We start from the raw sequence: 17070 nt of genomic DNA, 5'->3' as shown, positions 1-17070 counted from the left end.
TTTTTGGAAAAGAAACACCCTGCCCCCACCTCTAACTATTGAAGGTCTACCCCTCCTTCCTTTAAAGTCCAATCCATATGCCACTCTTCCACAAAGTCTTCCCTTCTCAAACTTCTTGTAACACTTGGCCAAGATTTCCTTTGCTTCTAATATATCTTACCTTGTAATATACTTGTGGACATATCGTGTCATATCTCTGTCATATTCTCTTTCCTCCCCCCTCCCACTACATTATAAGCTCCTTGCCCACAAAGACTGTCATTTTTCATTTCTCTTTCCTCAGTGCTTAGCCGAGTGCCTTGCATATTGTCAGTATGTAATATGAAATTGAATTTGTTGAGGAGTAGGTAGTGGACTTGTGTTGGTCCATTCATATTCTCTTGCCTTGATGATTAACAGCACATGATAAAGACATACCTGTATTAGAACTGAGTTAAACTATCTTAATGGTCTAGACAAACTTGATCTAAATGAATGAGCTATATCTTCCCACTTGGGAAATAAGTTTGGTTTTTTTCCTTCCTTACCAAAACAGAAGTGAGTTGATTTGGGGAGAAATCATGGGAGTGGTTATCAGGTAGGGGGTTTAGGAGAGATGTGAGGGGATATGTGGGTCAGCATCTCTCCAGCTAAGGGCACTGATAAATAGCTTTATTTCTGGGGTAAAATTCTACCTTTCAAAGCACTTTAAAATGTATTTGCTCAATTCATCTTATCATTGTGAGATAAGAAAGGTGGGAATATACAATTTTATAGGTGAACAAATTAAAATACAGAGAGGTTAAATGATTTACAAATCTTTTCTTACTTCATTAGCCCAACTATACCTCCAACATCGTTTTTTTTTTCAAGGCACATTTTCCCTCTATTCTTCCACCTGAAATATAGGTATAAACTGTATTTTCTACACTGGGAAACCTCACCTGTTGCCACAGTTACCTAACCTATTTAGGTTCCATTTAGACCTCTTAAATCTGCCTTTCTGTTCTTAACTTCTGTTAACTTTATGACATCTCTTCTTGAAGTATTGTTAAATTTAACTTTCCACATGTCTACCATATATCTTTATTTTCCCCATTAAATTGTAATAAGCTCCTCGAAGGTAGCAATAATTTTGGTTTTCTAAAGCCAAGATTTCTCCATGTCACCTCATCCCACCTCCCCCTTAATAAATTCCAGGGGTAGGTCCGTTTAGGACCAAACACTAAATTCACTGATGGTTATTCAAAGCCTTTCATAATTTAGCTCTCTACCTTTCTTCCTACACCTCACTCCCTGACATGTACTCTTCAATCCAGAGACACTGGTTTCTTGGCTGTTCCATGAATGATATTTGAACTCTTGGCTCCTGAAATTTTCTCTGGCTGTTCCCCATGCCTAGAATGCTCTCCTTCCTCATCTCAGTCTACTGACTTCTCTGCCTTCCTTTAAGTCCCAGCTAAAATTCCACTTTCAATAGGAAAGCTTTCCCCACCCTTTTTAATTCTGGTACCTTCCTCTGTTAATTATTTGTTATTTATCCTCTACATAGCTTGCTTTGTATATATTTGTTTGCATGTTGTCTCCTCCATGAAACTGTAAATTCCTTGAGGGCAGGGATTGCCCTTTTTTTTGTATCCCCAGAGCTTGGTGCAGTGTCTGGTCCCTAGTAAGCACTTAATAAATGTTTATTGATTGAGATTGAGTCTTACCTCCCACAGTATTTATATTATTTTGCAAACTGCAAGTGTTTAATAAATATTTTAATTGTTAAATCTGTCTGTTCTCCTAGCCAATTAAGGCACATTTAGATAGGCCACTTTCAATATAATACAATTTAATTCCTTAGCCCTTCCCAAAAGCAAGTTCAATATATCAGTACCCTTTTAAAAATAGAGCTCACTTTCTGTACACAGATGTGAAAGCATTCCATTAAAAGATGATATATCTTTAATATCCTTTGTCAAATTTCTAAGGCCTAGTATGAAACTAGAAACAATTTTGCATCACTTTATATGAGATAATTTAGACCTTTTTAACATTATTCACTTTGAATGAGTCATTCTCTCAGAATTTATTTAGCTGTTAAAGGTGATTTAAACATCCCACAAGGCGAACCCTGACCTCAGGGGAAAAGAAAAAAAAAACCCACTAAATTGGGCTCATCAGTGCTAACTTTTGACTGGTTCTACAACTTTACCATTCCCATACTAACAGACAAATGGTCCCTGGAGAGTTTCCAGGACTGCTTGGCTGCCGCAGATACTGTAACCAGTGCCTGTAGAAAATGAGGGACTCTTGGTATTACATAATACTATAGATGTAGTGACTCTATAAAGCTACCACTATTGAGGCAGAGGTGCTTTTAAAGACAGAAAGAAAAAGCTGGGCCTCGAAATCTTAACTATCTAGAATAGGGATAGGGGACCTTCGGGCTCGAGGCCACGTGTGGTCTTCCAGGTCCTTGGGTGCGGCCTTTACAGAACAAATCCTTTTATTTAAGGGGATTTGTTCTGTGAAGTTTGGATTCAGTCAAAGGGCCGAACTTGGTGTCCTACCTCTAGGCTGCAGGTTTCCCACTCCTGACCTAGACTCTTTCTGCTAAAGGTTCTACAGAACATTCTGAGACAACAGTGCGGGAAGCGTTCTTTCTACCCTATCTCCTCCTAGGAGTCCATTTATTGCATTGAAGTGTAAAGAAATGAGAGTCCGCCTTTATATCGAGAGAACGTCTTAGAAATCCCTAAGCTCTCTGCTGTAGTTCCAATGAAAGGCCTGGTAGTTTAGGTTGGCATGTTTGTGGCACCAATACCACTTCCTCCCACCGGCTGCCCTTTTCCTCTGACCCATTTTCTCAGTATTTCCCGTGGCCTCTACTGGCCCTGGGAACACTAGAAGTGTTAGCCTTATCCTAGCCCGGCATTAAAGACTGCTGCATTTTAAATCTCTGCACCAAGAAGCCTAACAGAGAGAGATGCCTCAACTAAGAAATGGACCGCAATACACTATGCGGAGAGACAATTTCCAAGACACTCCTGCCACCTATTTCTGCAGCACGCTTGGTTTTTCCTCCCAACGCCCAGTCTACTCTCCCCATCAAAGCCTCTGCTTTCCAGCCCAGGTAGGTGCAGAGTCGGAGGCCCTCTTCCTCTCCTTCGGGCGCGGGGAGTCCTAGCCCTCCGCTTCATCACCCTCCCACCCTTTCTCTTTCTCCTCCGCCTCCGCCTCCTCTTCTTTCCTCCTCTCCACCTAGGTCTAGGACCCACCCCCGTAGTGCTCTCCGAGTCGTCAATCCTCCCAGATCCCGAACTCCGGATTGGAAAACTTCCCCGTCACTCAACGTTCACTCAGGGGGTTGGACTCCTTACTTTCTTTTCCGAGCCTTAAAAGGTCACAAGGCAGCTTTCCCCTAGCCGAGCAGGTAAAGCGGCGCCGGTGGGAAGGGAGGAGGGGTGGGTAGGGAAGAGAGGACTGGGCGGGGGAGAAATGAAGGGGGTAGATGTCTACCCCAGGTCTACCCCGCCCCCGCCCAGCCAGGCCGGCCCCGCCCCTTAGGGAGCCTAGGGGGAGGGGCGAGGCGGTTCTCCTGCCCCTCCCCCGACCGTTCCGGGGTGAGGGGGCCACCCTACCCCACTCCCAGCCCCACCCCAGATCGATCACAATGCAGGAGTTGAGGGGCAACTCACACAATCCCAGCCCTGGGGGCAGCATAACCGCGGCAAAAGGAGGGGGGTGAGGAAGGCTGGGGAGTGGGTGGGGAGGGGGGGAAGGAAGAGGGAAGCGGGGGGGGGGGGGGGGGGAAGAAGGTAGAGTTTGAAAGGCCCCGGATGTTGCTGAACCGCTGCCTCAGTCAGAGGGAGTGACTGGCGCAGGCGCTGAGGAACCTAGCGAAAGGCTAAGGTGGGGCGGCAATTCTTCCCTCTAGCGGGGTGGAAGGAGGAGTTTCAGGGGCGGTGGGGGCGGAGGAGGAAAGGGTAGTGAGGTTGGGTTGCGGTGAGAGAAGTGGCGAGGGAGGGTGTCGCGCCCTGCGCAGGCGCTCACGGGACCAGGATAGGGGAGTGAGGAAGGAGGAAAGGAGTGGGGGCTGGGTAAAAGTCGGGTCGCGCGCGTTCCCCAGCCACGCTCGTTCGCTCTTTTTTCCTCGCGCGCGCGCGCCAGGGAGCGGCGGTTGCGCTTGGGCCCTGGAGCGGTGGGCACCAATCAGCGGTTGCCATAGCAGCGTTTGACGTCATCGTGCGTGTGGTGCCCCTGCTGCCGGGGCTGGTGATTGGAGGAAACCCCGTGTCTGCGGAGCGGCTGGAGCCTGTGAGCTGAGAGATATAGGGACAGAGTCTCAGCCCCGCCGCTGCCACTGCCGCCGCCCAGAGACCGCTGAACCCCCCGTCCGTCCGTCCGCCGCCGCCGCCACTCACTCCGGGCTCAGGTAAGCGATGGTGCCGCCGCACCCCGGCCTTTTCTTCTTTTCAGCCCTCCCTTGGAAGGGGTGGAAGCGGGGTGGTGAAAGAAATCTCCCTCCCCTACGGCCGCCCCCTCCCTCCTTACCCGGGCTGGCCGCCTGGCCGGGCGCTAGCGGCGCTGGGCTGAGGCGGAGTCTCTTCAGGCGGAGACGGGGCGGCGGCTTCCCTTCCGCTGGAGCCGGGCCGCTCTTGCTAATGCCTCCGGCTACTGATTTCGGGAGCAACAATTTTTCAACGACTCGGTCCCAGATCTGCCCCTATTCGCTCCCCTTCCCCCTTCACCCACCAAAAAAAAAAACCGCGCCCACCCCGGAGATCCCCGGGGACAGGCGTCCGTCCTCGAGGCGCTGGGAGAGGAGCGGGCGGGCGGCGGGGGTGGTGGCACTGTGTCCTGCTCTCCAGCCACTCTCCGGGAAAAAAAGGGGGGAAATGAAAGAATCTCCCTAGTTCCTCCTCCGTCCCCGCCTCTCCCTGTGCTCTGCTACCTCCCCAGATAATTATTCCGCCGCTGCGGGCATTGCAATAGTGGCGGCGGCGGCGGCGCAGGTGAGGCCGCCCCCTCCCCTCTTCTCCACCCTCCTTCCTCTCCCCCGAACCACTCCCTCCCCCCTCCCACCCTCGCTCTCGGAGGCGCAGGCTCGGCGCTCTGCTCGCGGGCGGGCGCTGCGGCAGCGGGAGGGGGCCCCAGCCCTCCCTCACTTCACCCCCGAGGGCCGAGACGGCGCTGGCCCTGCCGGAGTCGGGCCGCCGACTGGTGCCGCTGCAGAGGGGAGGGCACCGGGGGAGATCGCGACCTCGCGGGGCCTGCTCTGAGGTGTCAGGCAGGTAGCCCTGGGGCGAGGTCCCACTCCTTGGCCGAGGCCTCGAATGCGGCTTGTCCCGGGTTGGGTGTGGATGGGGGGTGACTACCGCCCACTGAGAGTTAAGGGTTCTGGGGTGGGGCACGCACACGCTGTTGTGGAGCTGAATTGCCTCGGTTGGAGCCGTGGGAGGAGAAAAGCCGAGCATTTTCCCGGAGAGGGGAGGGGTGGGGTAGGAAGGGAGACGAGAGGATTTTTTTTTCTTGCTTTATTAAGGCCCTGGCGAATGGGCTAAGGGGAGATCGGGTGGGGGCGGGGAGATCAGGTAGGGAGGGGCTGGGTGTGTGGCTCGGCGGTGGGGGAGGCGGTGGAAGGGCGCTGAAGCCCACTTAGACCTCTGCCCTGATTTCTCGGGCCGGCCGGAGTCGCTGCCGGGGTGCCCGGGGGAGGGCTGGCTCTCTGCCTGCCTGGGCGTGGTTCATCTGCCCCTCTCCCCCCACCTGCTGCAGCTGTTGTGTCCTTAGAGCCTCGGTAATTGGGGCAGTGCGAGGATTGGCGGCCGCGGCGGATATCGCTCCCTGTGGGGTGTGCCCATTACCGGGTTCTAGTGGTTCCGCTTCGGTGGGGCAGGCGCTGCTGCCGCGCAGTCCGGCGGGCCTGAGCGGCGCCCCCTCCCCTTCGGGCGGGGGCGCGGGCAGCTCCTCCCTCTCGCTCTGGTTGGAGGGGGGTATTAACGCTCCTAGCCGTGGGTTGGGCTCGGTGACACGGATCCGCCATGACAAAGAGAGGAGAAGGGGACTTGAGCTTCTAGCTTGGGAGGAGTCAGGAGGAGCCTCCGGCCTAGGAGGATGTGAGGGGCTCAGCCTCGGGCTCCTTAAAGACCTACTCTGAGGTCTAGTTTTAACCCTTGTTTTGTCCTGGCTTGATGGGCGAGGCCATGAAGAAGTAATGCCTCCAGCACCATTTTATTTCATGTGAGAACCTCCACTTGCGTTGTACCCGAGGATTGGAGGGTATTCCACAACGAACTCTGTTCTGCAGCTAGTTTTAAACATGCATATTTTATACCTGTTTTGATGGTTAATATAACATCTTAATAAGTGATTTAAATTAGGCCTCTAGAAAATATCTGTCATAATATAATGTTGAAAATCAAGAGGAGCTGAAACTGCATCAAATGTAGGCATTTTAACTATACCTAACAGTTTTTGCTAGGTGAACATCTATCTACTTGAAGACAAGAACGTGTGTGTGTGTGTGTGTGTGTGTGTGTGTGTGTGTGTGTGTGTGTGAGAGAGAGAGAAATTGATATTTGGGGATTCCCATGGAGGGGTGGGATAATTGAGTTCTAATTCCATGGTGACAGAAAACTGATCTTCACTTATTAACATAAGAATTTCCTTAATCCAAAGTGACTATAAAGCAATTTTTACTGCTTAAAATTTTTTAATTTGTCAATTTGGAGTACTGTTAAGTACATTAAAAATTACCAGAAGGTAAATTAGGAATCAAGGGAGCTTTAGAATTAGGAAAGGGGAAGTTAGGTAGGAAAGAAAAAAGGGAATAAAAGAGTTACAAAATGTTTTTCAATTCACAAACTGGACATGTACACCTTTCTGGTCATTAATGGTCACAAAAGGTGGTCCAAAAAAGTAATTTGGTAATTGTTTAGCAAATTCTAATAAAATATGAACCATATACCAAAACAGGTCCAGAAGTTTTTTTTAATGGAACAAGCATCATGAATGTAAACAGACAAAACCTGTATAATTTTGATATATCGGTAAGTGGCATATATTTTTGGAAGGATTCAATGAAATTTTCAGATCATTAAAAAAAAAAGTAGCCACAGTTAGAAAAACTGCTAAATTTTGGTTCAGTGATAAGGTTGAAAACTGCAGTTTTAAGTATTTGACTAAAGATGATAGTTAAGAGTTATAGTAGTGTCCATTAAGTTAAGACACTGTAACAGCATTTGTATTGATGAACTTCTGAAGCTCTCTGGGGGTATCCAGAATCAGAATGTGTTTAGATAAATTGGTCTGTTAACCATTTTGGTTCTGATCATCCTGTATGAGAATTTTTATATCTGTTGACAATGGGAAATCGGTGTACCTTTTGGGTTATTGTGACTGCTTAATTACAGTAATATGCTTCTACTGGATTTAGATTTTAATTTTTTTTAAGTCTTTAAAATGCTACTTTTTTTTCCCTTCAGAAAATTCAGTCATGGATAAAAATGAGCTGGTGCAGAAGGCCAAATTGGCTGAGCAGGCTGAGAGATATGATGACATGGCAGCCTGCATGAAGTCTGTAACTGAGCAAGGAGCTGAATTATCCAATGAGGAGAGGAATCTTCTCTCTGTTGCTTACAAAAATGTCGTAGGGGCCCGAAGGTCATCTTGGAGGGTTGTTTCAAGTATTGAGCAAAAGACGGAAGGTGCTGAGAAAAAGCAGCAGATGGCCCGAGAATACAGAGAGAAAATTGAGACCGAACTAAGAGATATCTGCAATGATGTACTGGTGAGAATCAATAAATATGTTCAATATAGCTTCTCTGTGTTGTAGAGGACATCATATATAATAAGCTTGACTCTGGCCTTCCTTTGGTTTTTGTTTTTTATTAAATTGAGTAAGATCTTAAGATTCACTTTTTTTATGGAATGCTGTGTCCCTCTTTATATCCCAAATGGAGAAGAGAGTAGAAAAGGAAGGGAGCCTGGGTACCTTTACTTAAAAGAAAAGCTTTTCAGTTTATCTTAGAACATATCCTAGCGATGTCGTTTGGTACCTGGGATAGAAGACATGTATTTGGGTAGTTATGAATAGAGTAATAGGACTTAAGCATTGTATACCTGCTTTTCCTTGGAGTGGGGGTGGGTGGTGTGTGTGTGAGAGAGAGAGAAGGAGAGAGAGGTTATTGGGATTCTTCTGTATTGTGCTTTTTATGTAAGAGGCTTGTAATAGGAGTCTCATTATGGATGTAGTACCCCCTCCTGGATTAGCTGATGTAATGTTAATAAAATGAGGCAGCCAGGCAGAAAACTGTATGGCATCCACAATGTTGCTATAGCCTTGATCATTGGTAGTTATGATAAAGATGCTGAACACCTCAAATGTGAATTTTCTGTGTAGGTTGAAGTAAAAACCAAAATGCTAATTTTCAGCTTAATTCTAAGAAAGGATGGTTTATCAAAGTGCCTTCCTGGCCTAGAGAATATAGAATTTGATAGAATCATCCTTCTGTACCAGTTTACAGTACCTTGAAAATAGGAATTCATGCTCACCGGGTGACAGATGGTCAAGTTTGCCAACTTTTTAGATTAATTAGAATAAAGAACTAATGTTTTTATAATGCTGTATTGAAATTTTTTGTTATTATTAATGTATATGCATGGAATGATTTATGTGCTGAGAAATTAATGACCACTACCAGGAGAGTTGTTTGGTGGATTTTTTTATGTGTCCAAACTATTTGGGGTATTTAAAGGACAATTAATATTTTTATACTAATTGTAAATTGGAAATACAGAGGTATACTTGGAGTTAAACCTTTTTTTAAAAAAATTACTTTATGGAGAGTTGTGTCCTAAAATAGAAGAAAAGGGACTCAGTGTTGTCTCCTTGGATTATTGAGGTGTAAATTTAAAAGCTTGAAAATGAGTATCATTCTATGGTTTCATTTTTAATTATCAGCTAGTAGTTAGTGCACATCTGTAATTTAATAATTACCTTCATTTTCTTGGGTGTCTGATTTGAATATTTTCATTCAAACTGAGATTTGATAATATTCTTTTTAATGAGATGTGATAATTTTCTTTTTGATTATTGAAGTTGCTAGGTAAGGGTGGTTTTTTTTGTTTGTTTGTTTGTTTTGTTTTGCTGCAAACTTCCATAAAACAAGTCAACATGAGGTTAAAATTTGGATAAAAGAAATCATGATAACACTATTGTGCTAAAAAGATAATCTACCTTTCCAGGTAGGTATTTGTAGATTCTCAGGATGATACAGTCCAAAAGATGCTGTTAAGTGCCCATCTGGATTTTCTCTATTGTCCTGCTGTCCAAAATACATTTTATCTTTAAGGCCTTTAACTTATAAAGACTCTGAGTTCTTAATTGAATTTCAGTATTTAAAATGTAATTTCAATTCTTATCTGCAGTTAACTATTATAAATTTGATTTTTTTTCTTGTCATTTGTATTTAGAGCAGTGTTTGATTTGAGATCAATACCCCTTGAAATTCTTTTGACAAACAACTTAGTGAAAAGACTTCCAGAGTCTTCATTTTATCTTCATTATGTATTGAGTAATTTAGCTGTGGGAATCACAATCCAAGTTAAGTCATCTTAATATGATCCCTGTCCTCTAAGAATTTATATTGGTCATAGAGAGCAGTATAGCATAAGCAGAAGAACCCTAGTATTAAAGCATGTGTCAACCCTTGGCTCTCTGCTTTTCCTGCAAGATTTTGAGAGCAGAAGTTCTGGGGTCTGTTGTTTCTCTGAATATCCTGAAAATAAGTCTAGTATGTACTTGAGGACTCTTCATTTCTTTAAACACATTAGCCACCTGGCAAAAGTTCTTGAGGCTAGTTCAAGACAACAAAGGAGACTTGTGAAGATTCCATTCCTAAATGTTTCTCTTCCTAGCATTAATAATATCTCTGTCAACCTTCTAGATGATGAATTTTCCTTTAGACATTTTATTCATCTTTTTACACACACACATCCAAAGTGCTTAGTCCTCTTCCTTGAGTATGTATTAGACTAACTCAGTAAATGTTTAATTATATGCTCAGGTTTATTTTTTTTTTAAGCCCACAAGTATCCTGCCCTTTTAAAAAAAAACAACAACTTATTCTTTTCCCTTTTATTACTTCTCTTTGCTTGAACAACCCTTCCCTTAGGTTTAATTTCTAAAATCAGTCAAATATGGCACCTATTTATGAGATAAAGGGGATGGACTCAGTTGGTGGTGCAGATTGGCGATATTATCACTACTTTACCACAGCTTACCTATGCTTTATTGTATTTAATAGCAAAAGTTGACTTCTATAAGTACTGGATAAAGCTTAGCTAGTCTAAGGTACCCATGAACTCAACTCCAGCTTACATTTACATATCAAATGTATTGCTTCCTTTCTTCTTGTTACTTGAAGGAAGCATAGGGAAAAAAGTGTGTGTCAGCTTTCTTAAATTGACAGTGGTGACTGGTTAATTATACTTGATATGTACTAAAATGAAATTTTAATATCAGCTGCCTAAATTTGGATCTGCTGAGAACTGTTTGATAATTGTACATTAACTGGGCAGCGATTGTGTGACATCATCAAGGGAGGACAGAAGCATACTGAGCTAGGAAGACAAGTCAGAAGACCTTCAATATTGTGTACTTTATGCCAAATATAAATTACTTGACTTATATGATGTAATTATACACATTGCCTATCTCTAGTACTATGATAATTGAAGGTTAACCATATATAGTGATTATGAGGTATGAGAAAATGTTCTTGTTTTAGGAATTGACAACCTCTGAAGCCCTAGAATACCTGCTACCCACTAGGCATAAGTAATTTTTTCAGAAGTCACTTGATTCTGGCAAATCTGGGAGATCAGTTAGGGAATGAGATGGGGGAATCAAACAAAGGATGGGCACTCAGTATGTGGTCCAGATTGGCGATATTGTCACTATCTTATCAAAGCTTTAACATATGCTGTGTTCTAATAGTGGTGATCAAATCCATACTAGAGTATTCCATCCATTTATTTAGGCTCCACTAATAGATAAAAATATCAAGAACTTGGGGATCATTTAGTGACAACTGAAAAGATGGCTAAGTAGGATTTAAAAAAAGGTTAAAGGACAAGAATTATTGACCTTGAAACACAAAGTTATTGAGGAAAGTATACCAGGGACCCATTTATTTAATTGTCTAGTAAAGGATGTAATCCATACCTTTCTAACAAAGATTTAGGTTAGAAAAGAGCAAGAAATTCCTGACAGTGGTCATTATTGTTGAAAATGGGGCTGCCTGTTGAAGAAGTTTGTGGTCGTTGTCTGAGTGTTTTTTGAATGATCCTTGCATATAGTAAGCACTAAGAAAATTTGTTGAATTGAATGCCTATATATATGAAAGCTGATAGTTTTTATAAAGGGGGAGGTAACTCAGTATAGTGGAAAGTGCAGGATCTGGAGTCAGTGGACCTACTGTTCAATTCCTAACTCTAATGGCCCGTTATCAAGTAAGCCACAACTTCCCTGTAACTCAGATTTCCTCATCTATAAAACTAAGTGGTTGGACTAGATCAAGGGTGGGGAACCTGTGACCTTCTAGGTCTTTGGGTGCAGCTTTTTGAGTCCAAGTTTTATGGAACAAATCCTTTTATTAAGGGGATTTGTTCTGTGAAGTTTGGATTGTCAAAGGGTCACACTTGAGGACCTAGAGGGCCACATGTCTTCAAGGCTGCAGGTTCCCTGCCCCTGGACTAGATGGACCCCTCAGAAATCTTCCAGCTCTAAATCATATGTTCTTGCGATGCTTTTGTAAGTTGGTTTGTTTGTTTGTTTTTTAGCATTTGAAATTAAGTTCACTGCTTTAATTTAGAAAAAAGGTTCTTGAAGCCAAAAACCTTATATGTACTCTTGTCATACCACCTATTCATCCCTGAGATACATTGCAGAAATCTCGACTTTCCTATCAGGCCTGCCAGAAACCTTTTCCAGACCCCTAATTTGTCCTGTGTATATCTTCTCTGCATAGTTGTTGGCCTGTTTTCTCTCTCATTGGATTGTGAGCTCCTTGAGACCAAGGACTGTTGTCCTTTTTTTTTTTTTTTTTTTTTAATATATCCCCAATGTTCCTGGCATAGAGTAGGTTTTTAGATTCTTGATGACTTGAATTGACTAATCTCTGTATCTGGGCTTTGATTGTGGATGTTACTGCCTGCCATCCAAAAAGGGGCTCCTGTGTCTTGAGGGTGAATTGTTAACCCGTGCTATTGTTGGTGTCTTTTCTGAGACACAGTGACTAAACAGTCTTTTGTGGGGGGTGGGGTGGAAGAGAATGGGTATGTGATTTAATTGGTGTGAGGAGCTCCCACTGGTCACTTAGAGGTTAAAATGGCTTAGACCTGGTCATACTGCTACTATGTGTCAGAGGCAAGATTTGATCAGGTCTTCTGACTCCCAAGACTAGTCCTTTATCCTCACTTTGCTACCTGTAAAATGAAAAGACTAGAAGGCCTCTAAAGATCTCTTCCAGGTCTAAATCCATAATCCTTATAAACTATAGTGTAAAGAAACATTTCACACCCATAGACCATACTGTTTTCCCCCTCCATGCCAAGGGGTAGGTGCTTTCTCATCTTTGGGGCCATGAATGGTCATAGAACATAGATTATCATCTTCCACCCCAAATACTATATATCCATCTATGAGAAAACATTTATTTCATCCTATAAACTACTGCTGCAGCTCATGGTGGTGTTTTATTGCCTCCACGACATGATGGTGTAATAGAAGGAACACTAGCTTGGGCAAATATGGTGTAAGAGAAAGTTGCAGTTTAAGTTAGAGATCTCAATTCAAGTCTTAAACCTGGCACTATCACATGGTGTGTCACACACATAGTACCCCCTGGCAAGCCACTTAAACTCTCTTGTATCTGAACTTCTCCATCAGAAAAATATCACCTACCTCATTATATGTTTTGTAAATCTTAAAGAGACATCTGTAAAGTGAAGGTGTTAGGTTAGAAGCTATCTAATCCACTCTTACCTTTTGGAATTGCTTGCTATTTCCTGGACATCAGTTCACTCTTGGACTATTACAATATACTGCTGGTAGTTCCATCTGCCTCAAGAGACTTCCCATTCCAATCCATTCTCTATTCAGCCACTGAAATGATTGCCCTAAAGCACAGGTTAGGCCATAGTCCCCGCACTCCCCCCTCCCCCAAAAAACCCAACTTTTTGTTGTTCAGTCCTGTCTTGTTTCTTGGCAAAGCTGCTGGAATCGTTTGCTTTTTCCTTCTACGGCTTGTTTTACAGATAAGAAACTGGGTTAAATGATTTGCTTAGGATCACACAGCTAGTAAGTGTCTGAGGCAGGATTTGAGCTCAGGTCTTCTCAGCACAGGCCCAGCACTCTATCCACTGTGCCACCTAGCTGCCCTCCAATAAACTAGTGGTTCCCTGTTGCCTCCAGGATAAAATCTAAAAAGCTCTGTTTAGCATTCAAAGTCCTCCAAACCTTGCTCCCTCTCCTACTTTTCTAATCTTATTACACTTGAACTTCTTAAACTTACACCTGACAGGTAGTCTTTGATTCACTAATACTGTCCTGATTATTCTACTAATGATACACTCTATCTCTCAGCTCAGGGCATTTTCTCTGGCTGTTCTCTGCTCTGTGTGCTGAACTCCCTGACTTCCTATCTCAGCTGAAATCCCTAGAAACCTTTTCCATTCATCTTAATTCTAGTGCCATCCTTCGGTTAATGACTTCTTATTTATATATAAATAGAGCTTCCTTTGTGCATGTTGTCTCCTTCATTAGATTATGAGCTCTTTGAGGGAGGGGACTGTCTTTTGCCTCTTTGTATTCCCAGAAATTATCGCTGTGCTTGGCACAGAGTCGGTGCTTAATAAATGTTTATTGATTCATATATGGGGGGGGGGGGCGCTAAGCAATGGAGTTAAGTGACTTGCCCAGGGTCACAGATTCATATACTTTTAATTCATATTTCAGTGCTTTTGCCCTCTCCTTTCACTAGCATAAATGTCTTATCCTCCCTTTTATTTAACCTAAATCCTACTGACACTTCAAAGTCACATTAATCCTTTTTTGTATTCAACATTATATCACAACACTTTCTGTCTTGTATAGGATTCTTATGGCTTTTATCTGTTCACCTAGTTCAGAAAAATTATTGGAGGTTAAGGACCTTGTCTTGTGCGCTATTGTACTTTCCCTCCAAGTCTAAAATTGGTGTCACTGTGGTTTGGTGAAGTTTCAGGACCTGCATTTAAATCTTAGTCCTGCTGCATTTCCTACCTGTCACCTTGGGCAAGTTGGTTCACATCTGGGCCTCCTAGATTACTCTTCTGATAGTGAAGGGATTGACCAGAAGATCTTAGAGTCCCTTGTAACGCTTAGATTTATGATGATCCCATGTTCTAATTTGAAGGATTTGGTCTATTCGTGGGTGGCCAGTTTTGTAGTAATATAGATTTTGTTCTTTGTATCTAACCTTGAGTAGGTATTCAAATGTTGGTCTTGGTTCTGGGAGGAGGCATTTCTTCTACTGACATTCAAAATCTGTCTTTGTTTTGATTCTTTCTTTGACTTAACCTGTCAGTTTAAGTATGGCAGGTTAGTTTGGTTTAGTTGTATTTTATTATGATTAAGTGTCCAGGATTGAATAACAACATAATAGCCCAGAGTAAGAGAATAATTTAACACCCCAAATTGTTGTGGCTTTGTTTGATAGAATTTTTCTTAGTTTGCCCATTCCTCAAGAAAAATGTAAAAACAAATTGTAGAATTTATACACATACACACATAAATACATACTGGAAAGAGGTCTGGTTTCTTGTATTGCACTTTTAACTCATTGTAGCATTGGCAAAAATATTTCATCTTAATCCAGTGTTCTTAACCTGGTGTCTATGAACTTTTAAAAAAATAACCCAATAAGTGGTTTCCTTTGAAATTTTATTTTACTCATTTAAAAACGTAAATAAGTGGTGCATTGCTCCAGTTGTTGGAAACATTTTATCCTCAGACCCAGATAGATTTACAATATGGCACGAGTTTCTTGTTAAGTCAGATGTTTAGAAATGTAAAGATTTCTTTTTTTGCCCGAGATGGTGTTCTGAATGACTTTTCTTAAGTTAACTTTCCGAAGGTAGAAGATCTACAAGATCCATACAACTTTTTTTTCCAACATTTATCTTAAATTCATGTCTGTATAATAGGTGAAGTAGGCTTTTATGAGCCACCCTGGCAGCCTAATTTTTTTTTTTAACAAGTATTAAGTATCTGCTGTGTGCTAGGCACTGTCATTTCATTTGATCCTCATGACAGTCCTGGGAGGTAAGTGCTATTATTATTCATCCCCATTTTGCAATTGAGGAAACTAAGGCAGCAGATTAAGTGATTTACCCAGGGTTACATTTGTACTGGGCTCTTTCTGCCTCTAGGGCCATCACTTTTTTTAGTTGCACCACCCAGCTGCCACTTAAGAAAATACAATCCGTATTCCCAAGTAGGATGGTCTGGGAGTTATGCCCTTATTTCAAGAGATCGTCTTTCCTCCCTGCCACACTATTTCTTAAATCCTGACTCTCAAACTCTCTCCTTTTCCCTTCTTCCCCCCAATACTCTTATGAGTCCCATGTTTGTATCTTGGACTGCTTGTAATGAAATTGTATTTGGTTTTTGTTTTTAAGGCTGTTTGCCCCCAGGGACTTGATTTGTAGGTATGTGTGTATGTTAGACATCTAGAGAACAGCAGTGATAAAGTTACCGGCTTTGAGAGCTAACTTTTTTCTCCAACTTTTTTGCTTGGAAAAAAATACTTAAGAAAATAAAGTGACTTGCCTCTTAAAGAGAATCAGATCTCTTCTTGACAATTTTAAACTCCTGTGTTGCTTTTTGTCATGGAGTTTTTGAAAGTTTCAACTATGAAAAGTTTTTTCACTACTACTAAAACATTTGTTAATAATAAGTTTCGGGAGTCAGTGCCACACTGTTAAAACTAACCAATAGTAAATAGAAGATTGAATGTTATAAATCACTTAAGTGAGAAATAATGCCTTTGACAGTAAAAGACCTTAAGTTAATCCCCAGTCTCAGCCTTACAGAATACATCTTATTAAAAGCAGCAAAGAATTTTTCTGAGATAGATGGTTAATATGTGTACCACACCATGGTCCAGAATTTATAACTGGACTGGTCTTGGTCCTTATCCAACAAGACTTTAATCCCTTGAAAATATTGCAGAGACCTCATTTTTGTAGTTGTAAATCCAATAATAAAATCTTATGTTAAGAAACTTGAGGACACAAGCTTTTGTAATTTCCCTCAAATACTTTAGAAATTCACTGTTCACTACAGGACATTCTTCTAGATGCTGAGTAAAAGATAACTAATAAGTATTAAGACTTTTCTCTGACCTTAGATACACATGAAGTCTAGGTTTTCAATTAATAGCTGCCACCTTATAGTTAATTTTGACTGTTTTGTGCCCAGGCACCCCATATCCAGTCAAAATCAGCTTTAAGTATAACATAAGGGTAGATTTAATTTAGCAGGATCTAGAAAACTGGGGATGTATGTACAACAAAAAGATTGTCTACAAATGCAGTAAGAAACTTTTTGAGAAAGATCCTTTATTTAGCTCATCTTTGGAAATTGGAACAGGCCCATAGGGCCTTTGGATTAGATGGCTTCCCAAGATTTTCAAGGCTGAAAAGGTTTTCACCCCTATAGTTTTTCTTTAAAGGCAATTGGGGTTAAGTGACTTGCCCAGGGTCACACTGCTAGTAAGGGTCAAGTGTCTGGGCTAAGGTCAGATTTGAACTCGGGCCACTTAGCTGCCCAGCCCAGTTTTCTAAGAATCGTCTTAGTCTGTCAGGTCACTGCTCAAACTATACTTTTTCCTCAGAGGGGTGTTCTTAAATAATAGATGTGAGTCTTAAAATGTCCATTATTGGTAGAATTAAGTTTATGGAACTTGGTTATTTGAGACTAATAAGTAGAAAAATCACTACATTTAAAGATCAGTTAACTCCCAAGTTACGGGGGTACTGAAATTGTCACATTTA

General features: G+C 42.4%; 1 protein-coding gene across 1 annotated transcript in view; it reads left to right on the top strand.

The window, feature by feature from the left end:
• Positions 1–4318: 4318 nt before the first annotated feature.
• The window catches only part of YWHAZ (tyrosine 3-monooxygenase/tryptophan 5-monooxygenase activation protein zeta), a 40735-nt gene continuing 27983 nt past the window's right edge, over positions 4319–17070 (top strand). Inside the window, exons 1-2 of the mRNA XM_027849883.1 lie at positions 4319–4402; positions 7455–7759. Of these exons, the coding sequence (XP_027705684.1) occupies positions 7466–7759 (294 nt within the window). The 5' untranslated portion in view covers positions 4319–4402; positions 7455–7465. The remainder of the gene's footprint in view (positions 4403–7454; positions 7760–17070) is intronic.

The sequence above is a fragment of the Vombatus ursinus genome, unplaced genomic scaffold, assembly GCF_900497805.2.
Source record: "Vombatus ursinus unplaced genomic scaffold, bare-nosed wombat genome assembly UNPS02008961.1, whole genome shotgun sequence".
Lineage (NCBI taxonomy): Eukaryota > Metazoa > Chordata > Mammalia > Diprotodontia > Vombatidae > Vombatus > Vombatus ursinus.
The sequence above is the reverse complement of the archived record's forward strand: the minus strand, read 5'-3'. Positions and strand labels throughout refer to the sequence as shown.